Source organism: Maniola hyperantus, chromosome 4 (genome assembly GCF_902806685.2).
Source record: "Maniola hyperantus chromosome 4, iAphHyp1.2, whole genome shotgun sequence".
Classification (NCBI taxonomy): domain Eukaryota; kingdom Metazoa; phylum Arthropoda; class Insecta; order Lepidoptera; family Nymphalidae; genus Maniola; species Maniola hyperantus.
This window is the reverse complement of record NC_048539.1, coordinates 12,238,047-12,253,273: the sequence shown is the minus strand read 5'-3', so window position 1 is coordinate 12,253,273 and position 15,227 is coordinate 12,238,047. Positions and strand designations below refer to the sequence as shown.

The 15,227-nt window shown below is 37.2% G+C and overlaps 1 protein-coding gene across 3 annotated transcripts in view; it reads right to left on the bottom strand.

Moving 5' to 3' along the window:
• Positions 1-4,971: 4,971 nt before the first annotated feature.
• LOC117981843 (dual specificity mitogen-activated protein kinase kinase 7-like) overlaps positions 4,972-15,227 on the bottom strand; it is a 32,133-nt gene continuing 21,877 nt past the window's right edge. For all 3 annotated transcript variants that reach the window (XM_034968057.2, XM_034968058.2, XM_069497990.1), the window contains one exon: positions 4,972-14,698. In XM_034968057.2, the coding sequence (XP_034823948.1) occupies positions 14,620-14,698 (79 nt within the window). In that variant the 3' untranslated portion in view covers positions 4,972-14,619. The remainder of the gene's footprint in view (positions 14,699-15,227) is intronic.

Genomic DNA, 15,227 nt, shown 5'->3' with positions numbered 1-15,227 from the left:
CAGCAAATAAAATCTCCTCAATTTTAGTGAATATATTGAAAATGTCAATGTTGAAAATCGAGTAAGAGTAAATTTAAACTGAATGAGAAATTGGGAAAGCCGTTCCCGTTTCCAGAGCGAGAAAGAATAATAAAAACCATTGATAGGCCATGGACTTGCAACCTATGATGTTTACCTGCTCTAATACTATATTTAGGTAGTGCTAAGTATAGTTATAATGCAGTTATAATATAAATATAATAATATATATCGTGATGATAATACATACGGAGTGGCTCTAATATTTAAAAATAAGGAGTGAATTTCAGATTTTTTACTTAGCAACACCACATACAAGGGGACGGCGTGACATTTCACAAGATAACGACTTTAGTTCCGATTTTAGCCACGCGCCTTAAGATCCTTGTCGCACTGTATATCCATATCTGTAGTGAAGAACCACTTTTCCGATGTACAGGTGACCGAATCATTGCTGGTGTTCACTTAAAAAGAAGCTGCGGAGCTTTTTTACGTTTAATTTCATTAATATCGAGCAAAGCAACTTGCAAGTTTCTCACGCGATCGGTGATAGTAACTAACCAATGTGCGGTCTGCCACAAGGAAATATTGTGGCAAATGTACGCAATCTCTAAACTAAATTGATAAGCCTAATTGTATTGCTATATCTTTCATAATGCATTATGCGGAAAAGGATCGCACTAGATTTAGATATGTCAATTTAGTTTAGACGTTGTATGTAACAGACTAAGCCAAACTGCCATGCTAATAAGATTAATTCGAAATACATGACTGAAACTAGTCGGGCTAACGTCGACTACACACGTGAGTAAGGCCGGGACAGATAGTATTTACATGACTGAAAGTTACTAGTCAAAGGAAATGATTGGTTTTACTTTATAGGAGCATTAACTATTTATTTAAAAGAATACAAAAACAAATTGGCTTCCTAAGGCTGTTCACCTTGGTTGTATTTTATGATAATTATAAAGTTTAGAATTTTATATTTTATTCGAAGTTACCAAATTATATGCTGTGTTTTTAACTAATTCTCTAATGTTCTGTCTTGTACCTTCTACCTAGTAGGTACAACGCTAGTTTGTAATAATTTTGTTGAGTATAAGCTGTATTTTTAAACAAATGTGTATCTTTCAGCTAATTCTAAACTAGTACAAAGTACTTGATATAAACATTTTAAAAGGCTTGAGTTACGATTCACTAACTACTACAGATTATACAAAATATTGGTCTGATTCGGTTAGATACGGTCGCGGGTACTTACCGTCACATTACACTAATGATAGGTATAAAAGCCTTTTAAATTAGATAAACCTTTAGTTATATAAGTAGATGTTGAAAAGGTAATGGTGCTTATTCGGTTCGTTCACAAATCTCTAAACTAAAATAAATTGACAGTTCTAAATTGAGGGTTTGTGCAGGCGGTCTGCATTTGGATCGCAAAACAGTTTGGATGAGTTGTTAAGGTGTTGACATAAATGCATGGCAACTGTCGCGTGCAGTTCATGCTGTGCACTAAGAACTGCGCGCGGAATGCGCAGTCGATCGGCATCGACACTTGCCAACTCCATCGAAACTTGAATTTTTATTTGGCTTGCAAAACAAATGTAGACCGTCTGTGTATAGACTCTAATGCCTTACCTCCCTCAAACGTATGGTGGCTTTGGCCGTGGCTAGTTACCACACTGCTGGCAAAGCCGTGCCGCCAAGCGATTAAACCTTTCGACACGATGGCGTGTAGAAACCGATAAGGTAAGGGGGGTATGGGTTTAATAAAGTTAGCCAGCATTTGAAGTCTGAGTTAGACTGCATCATCACTTGGTGAGATCGCAATCAAGGGTTAACTTGTAATAGAATTAAAAAAAAAGTTCAAATGCAAGTCGGACTCGCGTCTCGTGTTCCTTACCATTGTACAAGATATTTTAACATTTTTATGTACAACACTGCAAATATATGACAACAGCGCCATGTTTAAATAATTTTAGATTTTTTTTTTTTGTGATGTAACCACAAATTCACGGTTTTCGGATTTATTCCTTTACTTGTGCTAAAAGACCTATACCTACCTACCAAATTTCATGATTCTAGATCAACGGGAAGTACCCTATAGGTTTTCTTGACAGACACGACAGACAGACAAGACAGAGTGATCCTATAAGGATCCTTTTGAGGTCCGGAACCCTAAAACCAGTGGCCCTACCGCGGTTGTTTGACAGCTACAATGTCACGATCGCAATCATCTCTGATTGGTTAATGCTCGCTCACTATTGGCCACAATGCATTGTTGCAACAAGAATCGCACAAATTCAGCCAATCAGAACAATTGAGATTGTAATAATGATTGATGCAGGTTTTAGACAATCGCCCTGCTGATAGATTTCCTATATAAAAACTGTCAAAATATCAATTTAATCATTAGCTTAAGATGTTTTATTTTTGTAGTAAGAGAGGTGTACATCCGAATAGGTACCAATTAAAATTAGAATCTAATATAAAAATTATGTGCATTTCATGAGTCATGACGCCACCATGACGCCTAATTAAGTGTAACCAAAGAGTCTTTAAAATAAGAATTTTTTAATTCTTTGAATTATTATTGATTGCTGCATTATTGATTGGGCATTATGTAAAAATTAAAACATGTTATTATTATAATTTATCCAATTATCGTGTGGATTTCAAATCCCGAAATAAAAAGCCTCTGTAATCTATTAGACGATCACAAATTTGTAATCGCTCTAAAAGAGGAAGTAGAAAAGAAACGTGTAGAAAAACTTAGGTAGTTTTCTTAAATTATAATTTTATTAATTAACAAGAGCTGTTAATTTGTAATGTGCCTATTTATGCCTATTATCATAATTTTCAGTATGTTATTAATTTGTAAGTAATTTGTTATTTTTGTAATCTTGCAACATTATATTTTTTTATATGCGTAACGTCATTTACTGGTTAGTGTTAGCTTGTTGATTAGAGAACACAAATTATTGTACAAAGTTTTATCATTAAAGTTACCTATTTTATTTTACAAAGTTGTTTTTGGCCCTTCCTTTTTGACCCTTTCCTTTTTAATGGTTCTACTTTGATAAATATGGAGCAGTATTTAAATCGGACTAAGGGTGAAATCCATAGTGTCGGCCAAACCGCACTTGGCAGAGTGTGGATTGGTGTGGTAGGTATGACCAATCCCCTTTCATTCTGAGGAGACCAGTGACCAGTGAGCCGGCGATGGGTTTGATGATGAAAGGCTGAGATCCATGGAGAGTGAAGTGAGCGGGATATTTTTACAATATTGCCAATGGGAGGCACAGCACGGCAGGGGCAATTTGGGAATTAATAATTTCGCTTAAGAGGGCTCAGGACGGAGCTTTCTTCATACAAACGTAGGAGGGTAATTACTACATTATTTGATATTGTACGCTCAAAACTAAGTATTATATCGATTTATCTCGTCGTTATATAGGTTTATTGATATGTAAAATATTGAAAAAAATATTGATTTTAAAGTTACGAGCCTCTAAAGATTCCTAATTTAACACTAAATTTATGACAACTTTGCGCGTAAATAAATAAGATTAGGGGTATGAAAATTCTAAAGAAATTTAACACTAGACATAGTTTATTTATTCATTAGTTGAAATAACTATACTTTGCAAACATAAACTCAGTAGTTTTTTCTCAAAAATACTTTTTCTAAACCCTTGATTTCAGTGAAAATCATCGTGCCTCTCACCTTTCTCATACAATGTCAAGTGAAAAGCAAACAGGTTAGGTCGAGCGTACTGCGTCACCTTAAGCTTAGAAACCAATCAGGGTTATTGGGTTTAATGAAACTGCCATACCAAGTTAGCCGGCTTTCATTCGTCACTTACCACAACCAGCAGTCAAGGGCTAATGTGTATCGGAATAAAAAATCTCAGAAATTGATAAAGCGAAGCAAAGTTTTTTACAATATTGCCAATGGGAAGCGCATATTTGTTTCCTTTTCGGTACCCCTCGAAATCTATTAATCTAGGTATTCCCAATGTGAATTCGCGGTAATCGAGGGCCGTGGGGCCCCTTGGTGCGTAGTGGGGTCTGCCATCGCAACGCTTTCCGGTGCGAGGTTCAAGCACCTTGGGACTCCAACGTCTATGGGTTTTTCAAATTATGTGCCGCCCACCCATTGCCATTTCAGCTTTGCAACCCACTTAGCTATGTCAGTTACTCTGGTTCTACTACAGATCTCCTCATTCCTAATTTAATTACTTACGTAGAAAACTCATCGTCCGCTGAGTGACCCTGAGCTTTCTTATGAGGCCTATGTGTCCTCGGATCCATATTATGTCATCACTGGTAACACGCATTGTTTGAAGGTTTTGGTTTCCGGACGCAGACAGCGGAGTCGTGGAGCGGCTAATCTGTTTCTCGAACCTACCTCAAATATCTCTATGACCTACCTAGCTGGATTGAGTGTTCAGTGTACTAAATCGGCAGAAAATATTGCACATCTAACTTAAAAAAGAGAGAATGGTTTCGTGGAGCGCTGTGTCTGTCGTTGAGACCGATAAAACGTCACATAGATATGAGTGACAAAATCTTTCTAAAGTTCGATGTGCAATAAATCCTATCGGGTATAGTACACACCCTTCTATAATTTCGAGTGCCGAGCTCTCAACGATTACTGGGTAGGGCGGGACATGAGCATTAGACATGATTTTCGTCTTACTAATGTTCATTTTTGAAATTCTACTATCCTACGGTTATTGAGGGGGAAAAAGGGGTTGTTGCAAAGACCAGTTACAGTTGATTGAGAAAGGTAGCGCCCCCTCGGTCTTTGTGCCCTAGGCTTAGCCTAGCCTGTGGGTAAATCAGGCCCTGTGTCTGTAATAAGTAACTTATCGACTGATTACAGATAAATTGATTGTAGTAATTTTGACCGATATCGATATTTAAGAGTAACAAACAAAACACATTGAAAAAAATTTGATCCGCATTTATTACAATACACTTTAACATAATAACTATTGCGATAATAATTACAAAGGAAAAACAAAATCGTTGTTTTATTAAATACATACGTACATTAATTTCAATTAAACAAAACAGCTCGCATACAGCGATTTGCACTCGTTCTGTGCCGACTAGGGAACGCTTTAGCTATATAACCCAAAAAATTTAACTCCTCACGCGCCATTTTAATTTTATGTGTCAAATTTCATGTCAAAGGTGCGATTTTAGTCCTTATGTTAAAGGTGAAGCCGCACTTTTACATGGCAGTAGACCCATAGAGTTAAAATGGCGCGTGAGGAGTCATTTTGTACGGACTATACAGGAATTGATTGTACCTAAAACTGTTTCATAAACGAAACTATTAAAGAAACGTATCAAATGGAGGCAGATTTTTCTCCTAGAGCAATCGAGAGATTGCGTTTTTGACATCTGACAGTTACATAATAACTTTGTGTGCCCTCTCGCACACATCACTTTGATATCAGCTGCGCGATTGCGGGAAAATGACAGCTACAATGTCACGATCGGAATCATCTCTCATTGGTTAACGCTCGCTCACTATTGGCTACAATGCATTGTTGCAACAAGAATCGCATAAATTCAGCCAATCAGAACAATTGAGATTGTAATAATGATTGATGCAGGTTTTAGACAATCGCCCTACCGACAATGAAACGTCAAAAACGGAAACTCTCGTTGGCTCTACATTAATTTAAGATACCTTTATTTAAAACAACATTGAAAATTGTTATTTTAAATATTAGAGTTTATACAATTAATTCCTAGCGTTGAATTTAGATAATAGATGTCAAAATACATATTTGATTTAAAAACATCAAGGGAGAGCAAGGATATCTCAAATGACATTATATGCGGGATGGGTGGGTGCTATCCAGCATTTTTGGTCCTTCGAGCCGGATTTCTAAAGTTAGGTTTGTTTCTTATTGTTATAAAAACATACTAGACGCGTATTCGTATTCACCTTCCCTTTCAACTAAGTAGATCTAACTTGTGCTATATGTGATAATAAAGTAACCAGTGAATGAAATTTGAAATCAGACAGGAAATCCTACTGGATAATTTATTCACTCATTATGTGATGGATGTAACTAAGTAATTTGTACTAATATGCTGAAAATTGTATGCGTGTTTGCGCATAATATTAGGCAGGGAATTACGCTGAGTTGGACACCCATTCTGGTTGTCATAGACGAAACATGTTACATGACTGTATTTGATTTGTCTATGACACCATTTGATGAATTCAACTATGGATGATTAAATAATTAAATTTCCCTACTAACCCTTTAGCTGTTGAGCACTGATCATAATATATAATTATGTTCATCATAATTCATAACATATAAAACCGTATTTCTACCTCAAATCAATAAATAACAGAGAAATCCTTGCTCCTTACACATTAAAATATGATATATTCATATATATGGTAAAAACTTCATTTTGTACATTCCGAACTACACATCAGTTCTTTAACGGGCATACAACCAATGATACATAAACATATCGCTTAAATAACTGAAACACATCTACTCGTGTTTCCAAAACCTGATCTATTGCTTCAAACAATCTTTATCAAACTAAGGCGATTTGATGAAAACAGCTCTTCAACAAAATCTTCGAGTACATGCTGTGAAAATCTACATTGTGCATATTAGGCGCAGATGTAATATAATCGGTTCACACTGGGCGCAAACAACGCGTAAAATTTATTATCTCACGCGCCATTTTAACTTTTTGTGTCAAATTCCATGTCAAAATACTTTAGACCCTATTTTAAAGGTGAACCGTACTTTTCAGATGACAGTTGACTATAGAGTTAAAATGGCGCGTGAGGAAATAAATTTTACGAGTCATTTTGTACCGACTATAAGTGACTTGATGATAAAGTTTAGTTTACATAGCAAGATTTCAGAAAACACATCGCTTTACTTATGCTGAGATCTATAGAGCGTACTTTGACTTTGCTCAGACTTTAGTTTCAGTTAAAACGAGAGAGATTTAACCTTAGACCCTGCTGCATAGTACCTTGAACCAAAGTATTTAAAGATACACAATATCCGCACTGCATTTTGGCCCTCGCCTCTGTATAACCGCGCCTTTGACTGTAATTTATAAAACCGCTGTTCAATTAGTTTCTACTAAACAAATTCCGCGTATAAATTAGCTATGTCATCACTTATCGATATAATACACGATATTTACATCGAAACACGTTATTTAACTCGTTAATGAATAGGAATAATCTAGCCACGGTCGAGACGAGTCGATAATTAAGTGTGATTGGTTAAACAATGCTTATAATGATATGATTGTAAACAGCTTGAGACGGTCAAGCGACTTGACGTCAAGGGCGTAGATTTTTGCTTGAGTCAAGCATTTTGACCGTTTAAAAAGTTTGCTTGATGATTGAGTCAAGCATTTACGTGCTTGACGCGATTTTATATTTTTGCTTGACGCGACAGTGTTCGATATACGTGAAAAATACCGTTTGCTTGATCAAACGGATTAAACTTGACGGGCGCATCAAGCAGCTTGATTAAGCAAAAACACTACGTGCTTGACGTCAAGCCGCTTGACAGTGTCGGAAGAGATACTCAATGCAAGCGTGCATACTTGCAAAGCTGCAGCAACCGTATTAAATTAAAACACTGTAATGTCACTTTAGTTCCATTTTACTTTTACGATATAGTGTTTTGATACTCGAAATCTATTGGGCTCATAAAATGTAATTACTAATTAGACTCATGAATAAGCGAAAACATCTACCAAAATCGTATACACTCAATACACTGTACACACAGACTTGACTTACAATAAAATGAATGTAATTGTATTGTTTAGGAAAAAAAAGTGTACCGATTCTAACACAATCAATGAAAATGTTAGAATGTGCGAGAGAGAAGGAAACTTAGCTAACCAGAGCCGCCTCAATATTTGAGTGAATGTGTTTGACGTTTTCTTGTCCAAAAAAAAAAAGAAAAAAAGTCAAATAAACTGAAATTACTTTTAACTTTATGGAGCTTTTCAGTGTTCGGAGAAAAATTACCTGCACAATTTGGGCAGATAATATAGAGTTTATAATTTTTATGACTACAAATCTCGCGTCGACAACTATTAGCCGCAAACCCTAAAATTAATATTTACACGAAAATTCATATAATATGACTTGAACGTTTTTGGTGTCCCTACTGCACTAAACCTATGTTTTACTTATAAATTTAAATACATTTTACTTATTTGTCTCAAGCTTTGTATTAGAAATTTCAATAAATTCATTATATTGCGTGTGTTTAAAAGAAAAACGAAAAATGGGATCAATAATGATTATTATCTATTCTATAATAATAATTTATAATGGTAGTTTATATTACAATTTTCATTATAAAAGTTAAGATGGTAATTTAAGCACGGGCATAAAATTTTGCATTTTTTACTTCTATTAAAGCTTTATTTCTCGTTTTTCTTTTAAAGTTACTAAAATATTGTCTTTAAAATGCGTATAGGTACATTAAAGCAAAACTAATTTTTACCATTCATTTTGATTTAGTTTAAGTAAATAATAAAATACTATCGTGATTAAAACGAATTAATATTAAAAAAACTTCAAATTACCTCTAAAGGGTAGGTATTAAAACAAAATATAGATTAACAAGCGTTATTTCATATTCTATGTGTTAAACAAATGACTTTTTGTACAACTAACTTTCATACAAAGTCTTTCACGATAAAGTGTTCATGTTCATGTTATTTGGTTTCAAAGGTCGCAAAGCGTATAATATGACGGTTTTACATTACAATAAAACCGATATTATGTGCCGAGAGGGAAAACATACAGCATTTATGTATGAAGAAGAAGCAATTATGTACTCACCGCATATATGCGCGCTTCATCCATAAACATGTATATTCCTATGCAACAATGTAGTTTACCTTACCGGATATAGGGGCGCTAGTGTCTCACCCAGCAAGGCAGTGAGCCGCTGCCATCTTGGATGTCATAGTCTTCACCAGGAAGAAGTTCCTGCAATGCTGTATGTTTTCCCTCTCGGCACATAATATCGGTTTTATTGTAATGTAAAACCGTCATATTGATGTGCCTCCGGAAAACATACAGCATTTATGTATGAAGACGTGTTTGTTATCTGCTGGTGAAATGTATTACCCACAACGCTATGATGAATCAAAGGGAGTTAATCTGTCAATTGAATAACAAAAATATTAATCGTTAAGTTAGATCAAATAACCACGTCCCCTTCATTCATTGTCACCTATTAAAGTTATTGTTATTTCTAACCAGGGTTAATAAGTTAAAATATAATGTCTAAAAGACAAACAATTTAAATGATTTATGTCTGTAATTTTGATAAGGATTACTAAAACTCAAACCGGACCATATAATGATTATATTGAAAAATAAGCTTCAGTTATTTTGAGATCTCCTCCGGGCAATAATAATTTCAACAAGAGTGTCTGGTAATCTCCAGTTACCACGAGATACGAGTATATCGTCCATTGATTGGTTATCTGTCCCCAAAGAAACTACTGTTGATCCACTGATAAATCCCTGGGGATACAGGAATGCTGCCACATTGCTTAAGAACTGAACTGTTCCAGTGATCTATTACAGTACGTGATGCGGCTTCAGTTTCATTACAGTTGGTGATAAAAAGAATACAATATATTTAAATTCTTAACTTCATTCTGCTTGACCTATTTTCCTGTGTCAAAGACATACATGTAGTACTACTGTAGTATACTAGTACATTAATAGAGAATTATGTTTTCTGTTATACTATTATGTTTTGAAAGTGTCCATCCGTATTTATGTTAAGAGTGAGTGTCAGTCTTTGGGCCAAATAAAGTATATAATATATTTTTCCCGGTGACACAGACTTTCAGTTGTCAACCCTTCGTTCCAGGGCAACAATTGTCCATATAGGTTCGTCTAGATATCTCGGGAAGTGTGTGCTTAAATGAGAGCTTCTGTAGTTAGCGCTTGAGCTCTACCTTAAGGTCCTGTATGATAAATGGTTTAGTGATTTTGAGTTTAGCCACGTCAATAATTGCCTAGTGTCCACATGTGGATCATAGAAAGTTAACCGCCACCAGGTTTCGCACCAGTTTAACCATTTTTGATGTCTGGTAGGTAGGTAGGACAAAAATTGCTTCCAACAAGCACCTGTTCTTTACTTCTCGTATAGACTACTCCTTTATTTGGGCACCCATCCTCAATTTTTTCAGCTTCCGTGTAAATGTCTGGTGGACACTGTAATGTCGTGACATCTATCAGAGTCCCTGATAAGTTCTATAGTTCATTTGAGCTCTGCTTTCAAATCTTGAAGCCCAAAGGTCTTTCACGTGCCACATTTAAGTACACCCCAGCTGCACTTGTTCAAGTAAGTCAGTACTTTTGGCAATTAGTTTGGAGAAGAAAACATCCATGCTAAATTGATGTCTCAATGACCTGTTGAAAGCATCTATAACTTGCTGATCAATCTTTGCAGTCGATAAAGACATCACACCATCTTTATTCCCTACTACAGTAATCTGTTGTGCTGCAACCAAATCGATCTCGGACGGCGCTTGAGGGAAAAGATGACACTCTGTGGGAGGTTTTCCTCGTAACAGCCTTGAGCCAATAATGTAATCTGTTATGTGCGGGAGTTCGATTGTTAGAATCAGTAAAACCCACGACTTTGTTCATTAAAATAAACGTTAGAACGAACGAGTGAGTGAACGAATGAGTGTTCGATTGAACTAAGACTTGCGATTTTTACAGAGTTCTTGTGCTGTCTTCAATTGCCACTATAACTGCATAAAGTTCCTTCTATTGCTGTGCTATCATTTTTGATGCACTCACCAAGTTTCTGGCATTAATTTCCCGTTTAATTGGGCACTAAAAGCCAATCAGAGGCATTATTCGCCAAGCAGTGGATGGCAGGTTTTAGGTGTACATATTGGCAGCCTGAGACATGTGGTTCCGCGCCGCCATGCCATTCCCTGTTCCACGATTGTGGATTCAGCAGTCTAAAACATATTATCGAAACGTTTGAGGCGTATTTGGATCTGATCAGAATGTAGTCTGCTTCTGGGAGTTACTAAACTGGCGAAGTCTGACTGTCCTAGCAACCGTTGCATTTCGTGAAGAGTGATTTCAGATATTTTCAGTAATAATTCTCTCAAAGGTCTCATTGATAGTTTTTTACTCTTTATTATGGGCAAGAACATTGAATTTTCTTATAGTCTGCCAACGAATACCCAGGTATTGTAGGTCTTGTGTGAGTGTTAGAATTGACTTTTAGTAATTGATCCCGATGTTGCTTAACTTCGGTGATCGGACGAGAACCGGTGTCTTCAACATGGTATGGACGTTGGCTTTTGGTAATTGATCCCACTGCCCCGAAGTTCCAAGGACCTCACGCTTCCGCAGCGTGAAGGCATAACCTGGATTGGTCTTAGTTGACCACAATTGCCAGCCCAGAAGTTCCAAGTGCCTCACGGCTTCCGCAGCCTGAAGACATAACTTGGATTGGTCTTGATTGACCAGAAGGAAGTCGTCTAGGTAGACTAGCACTCGACATTCCTTCGCATGCAAGGTTTCCGCAACCGAGCATGTTACAGGTGGGGCGCTGCCGCCAGACCCAAAAATTAGACAGGTTGTCCAACTTTTGTTGTAGAAAGCTACGAACCGGTATGACAAATCAGACGGGATAGTTTTGTTTCACAAATTTGTTTCGTTCTCGAGGGTCGAAAATCAGACGCATCGATCCAACGTTTTCCTTCCGCAGAAAAAGCTCGGGGATAAAACTGGGCATTTCCTTGTGAACCACTTCTACTAGTTTTGGTCCAGTAATTCTTGTGTCATTTAAGTCGTGACAGGTGACCAGGTTGCATGTTGCATTATTTGTTTTGTGGGCATTACCGGGGGTAGTTTCTTGTATTAGGGTATTCGAAATACCGTAATTGACATTTACAAAAACTGTTTGCACCAAAAGCTTGCCAACGATATTAGAATGTCATTACATAACCTGTAACATATTGTGTTGGATAGGTTTTTCAATTGTAGGCATTTATAGCTGTAATATTTATAAATATGGGCCACCAGGGGATTGCATAAACGCAGTGAGTGTTGCTTTATCCAAAAAGAACCTCGTCACTATTGTTAAAAGCCAATCCGGTATTTGACAACTAGTCAAATCAGTATCCTATAAAGCGTCAAAACACACGCTCAGCACGCGAGGCCCCATGAAACACTGGCATGTGACGTCACAATGATTTGACGTACTTTTCCAGCTTAATCAATAATTTAAAATGGTTATCACACCCAAAACTAACAAAGGGTGCGGACCTCACATATCAGATATGTGAGGTCCGAGAGGCTTCCAGTGGAAGACCCTCCATTCAGCCATCACTGAGAAACCATTCACTTTTGACATATGCAAATACCGTATCCAAAATTTCCTTAGAGTATTTAAAATAAACATCTCCATGAAAATTCTGTCTGATATTCATCTCCTGCGCCTTACATAATATATTATGCTATACATTCGCCTGTTACCCAAACAATTTGTAAAGTTTGTTCTGATAATTTTTAAGACAAAGATGATTTGCTGAATGTTATTTATTTATTTAACCATCTTTATTGCTAATCATTATATTCAAAAGAATAAAAATGCAGGAGATACTTAGACCAAAGGGCGACTTTATCATCTGAATGTTTCAGTCATTTATTAAAGGGGGTATCTGGATTCTTAACTGAGTTCTGTTTGGTATAATAAAGCATTGGTGGTGACGGCCATGATGTCCTCAGTGGGGCCAAATAAGTGTTAGCTATTGTTTAGTGAGTACAGTTCTCCGTTATTTTCAGTTTACGAAACCCCTTTAAATGAGCAATTTAACCAATGTCTTGTTATAACCAACATCTCGCCACGTGGGCGAGATAAAATGTTATCATTCGATTCACTGGCGTAAAATTTAAATTGCACTCAATTAACTTTGTACATAAAATAAATAGATTCAATAACCGATTATAGGTAACCATTGGGACTTTTCCTCGCCAAAATTTGTATTAAAGAAACCTAGATCCAGATTTAGATTTCGGTGTCGGTGTCGACACGTTCGTCAACCAAATCGCCATTTGTTTAATTTGGTTTCTCAATTAGCATCTCATTTGCATTAGATACACAATATGGTAAATGCATTATAAGATATGTAAGAAAACTCACCTGGTTGTATAACGTATCGATCCGAGGATCGATCGTTACCTGGTAATTTCTCGCCGTTTCTCTCGGGAGTCACTCTCAATCCTGCTCGTTGCTTGAATCGCTGCTGGATGTCGAGGTATCCCCTTTTTCAAGAGCCCTCTCAGGCACCAATAAGCGCGAAACACCAGATCGATTAGCTTACGTAGCCTATCGACATTGTTCGCGCACGTGGGGTCCAACCAAAATGTCCCCACGGTAATATTACGAAATAATAAGAAAATATATATCATGATCACCGTATTATCACATTTATTGCACTTATTGAAAATAATTTTTTTGCAAAGGAAGACGGATTAACGATATAATTTTAGATTCGACGCGCACGCGGCGAAAGTACACAACGCTATGACATCCAAGATGGCAGCGGCTCACTGCCTTGCTGGGTGAGACACTAGCGCCCCTATATCCGGTAAGGTAAACTACATTGTTGCATAGGAATATACATGTTTATGGATGAAGCGCGCATATATGCGGTGAGTACATAATTGCTTCTTCTTCATACATAAATGCTGTATGTTTTCCGGAGGCACATCAATAATATATTTCATTACAATACATCGCAAACAGATACGCACGGACGTCGGACGCGTACGCACTACATTGTAGGTACGCACCATAGCCCACATTTTTTCTTCAATTTTAACCAAAATATTGAATGGATATTTCGAGGACAGCTATCAGGAGCACAGCAACTCAGTTGTGGGCGTGATTAAATGTAATGCTATTTCATTTCCCTAACATACGCACATCGCAATTAAACTTGCGAAGGCAATAGTACAATGGCACCGATGTCATCACGGGCACAAATTGAAAACGTATGCCAGGAGAAACAATTTTGGCAATACTGTAAAGGTTTTTTAAACAAACACTGATTAAAATTCATCTATGCAAAATTAATATTGATAAAAACAATAAAATTACTTTCGGCAGCACTTTTGATTTTTTTTTGCGTTTTCATTCATATTTTTTGAGCCAAATCTTACACCAGTCGATGTCAATGAACACAGCCAAAAAATATTTTTATAAAATTCCATAATCACAATAATGTGTTTGCATTTGTATAAAAGTTTGCGCTTGACGACTGTCCCTAAGAGTGTGCGACTACGTACGTATAGTGTCCGTAACGAGCCTGTGCGTATTACGTCCGTGCGACGCCGTAAGACATACGCAAGGAATTAAGAGCACGCAAACACGTAACGGGTCCGTTCGCGGCGGTGAGTCGGCGTAGCGTGGGTGATTGTTTCATGTCGGTCAGGTACCGCGTGTCGGGTCCGCTCGACGCGAGGCGGGTGTCGGGCGACCGGTGTCGGACCCCGGGGGCCGGCTGCTAGTCGGCGGGGCGCGGAGGGGGCGCGCGGGGCGGCAGAGGCGACGCTGGCACGCTCCAACTCTCACTCGTACCCCATCTACAATATGTCATCAAACTTTTTATACTTATGCCATAATTTTTTTTAAATTTAAGGGGTTAAATTTAACTCCTCACGCGGCATTTTAACTTTTTGTGTCAAATCTTTCATGTCAAAAGTACGATTTTAGTCCTTATTTTAAAGGTGAACCCAGTGAACCGTATACTTTTGCCGTAACAGTTGACCCATAGAGTTTAAATGGCGTGTGACTGTGAGGAATCATTTTGTACTGACTATAAACAAAATTAAGACCAGCCGCATATTATCAGAAATTATCTGTCAGAAAAAAATCTGACGCGAGCCGGAACGCACACCGTCATACATTTTGTAAGAGACCTCGCGAGCAGATTTTGCCACTGTGTTTTTTATATTTTAGCGCTAATAATCCTAAGACACAGTTAAACCAGACAGATTATTGTCAGTGTGGTTAATTCCGTTGTACACAATCTCTAAACTAAACTAAAATGGCACGTCTAAATCTATTGCTATCCCTTTCATAATTATGATTGCGGATAAGGATAGCACTAGA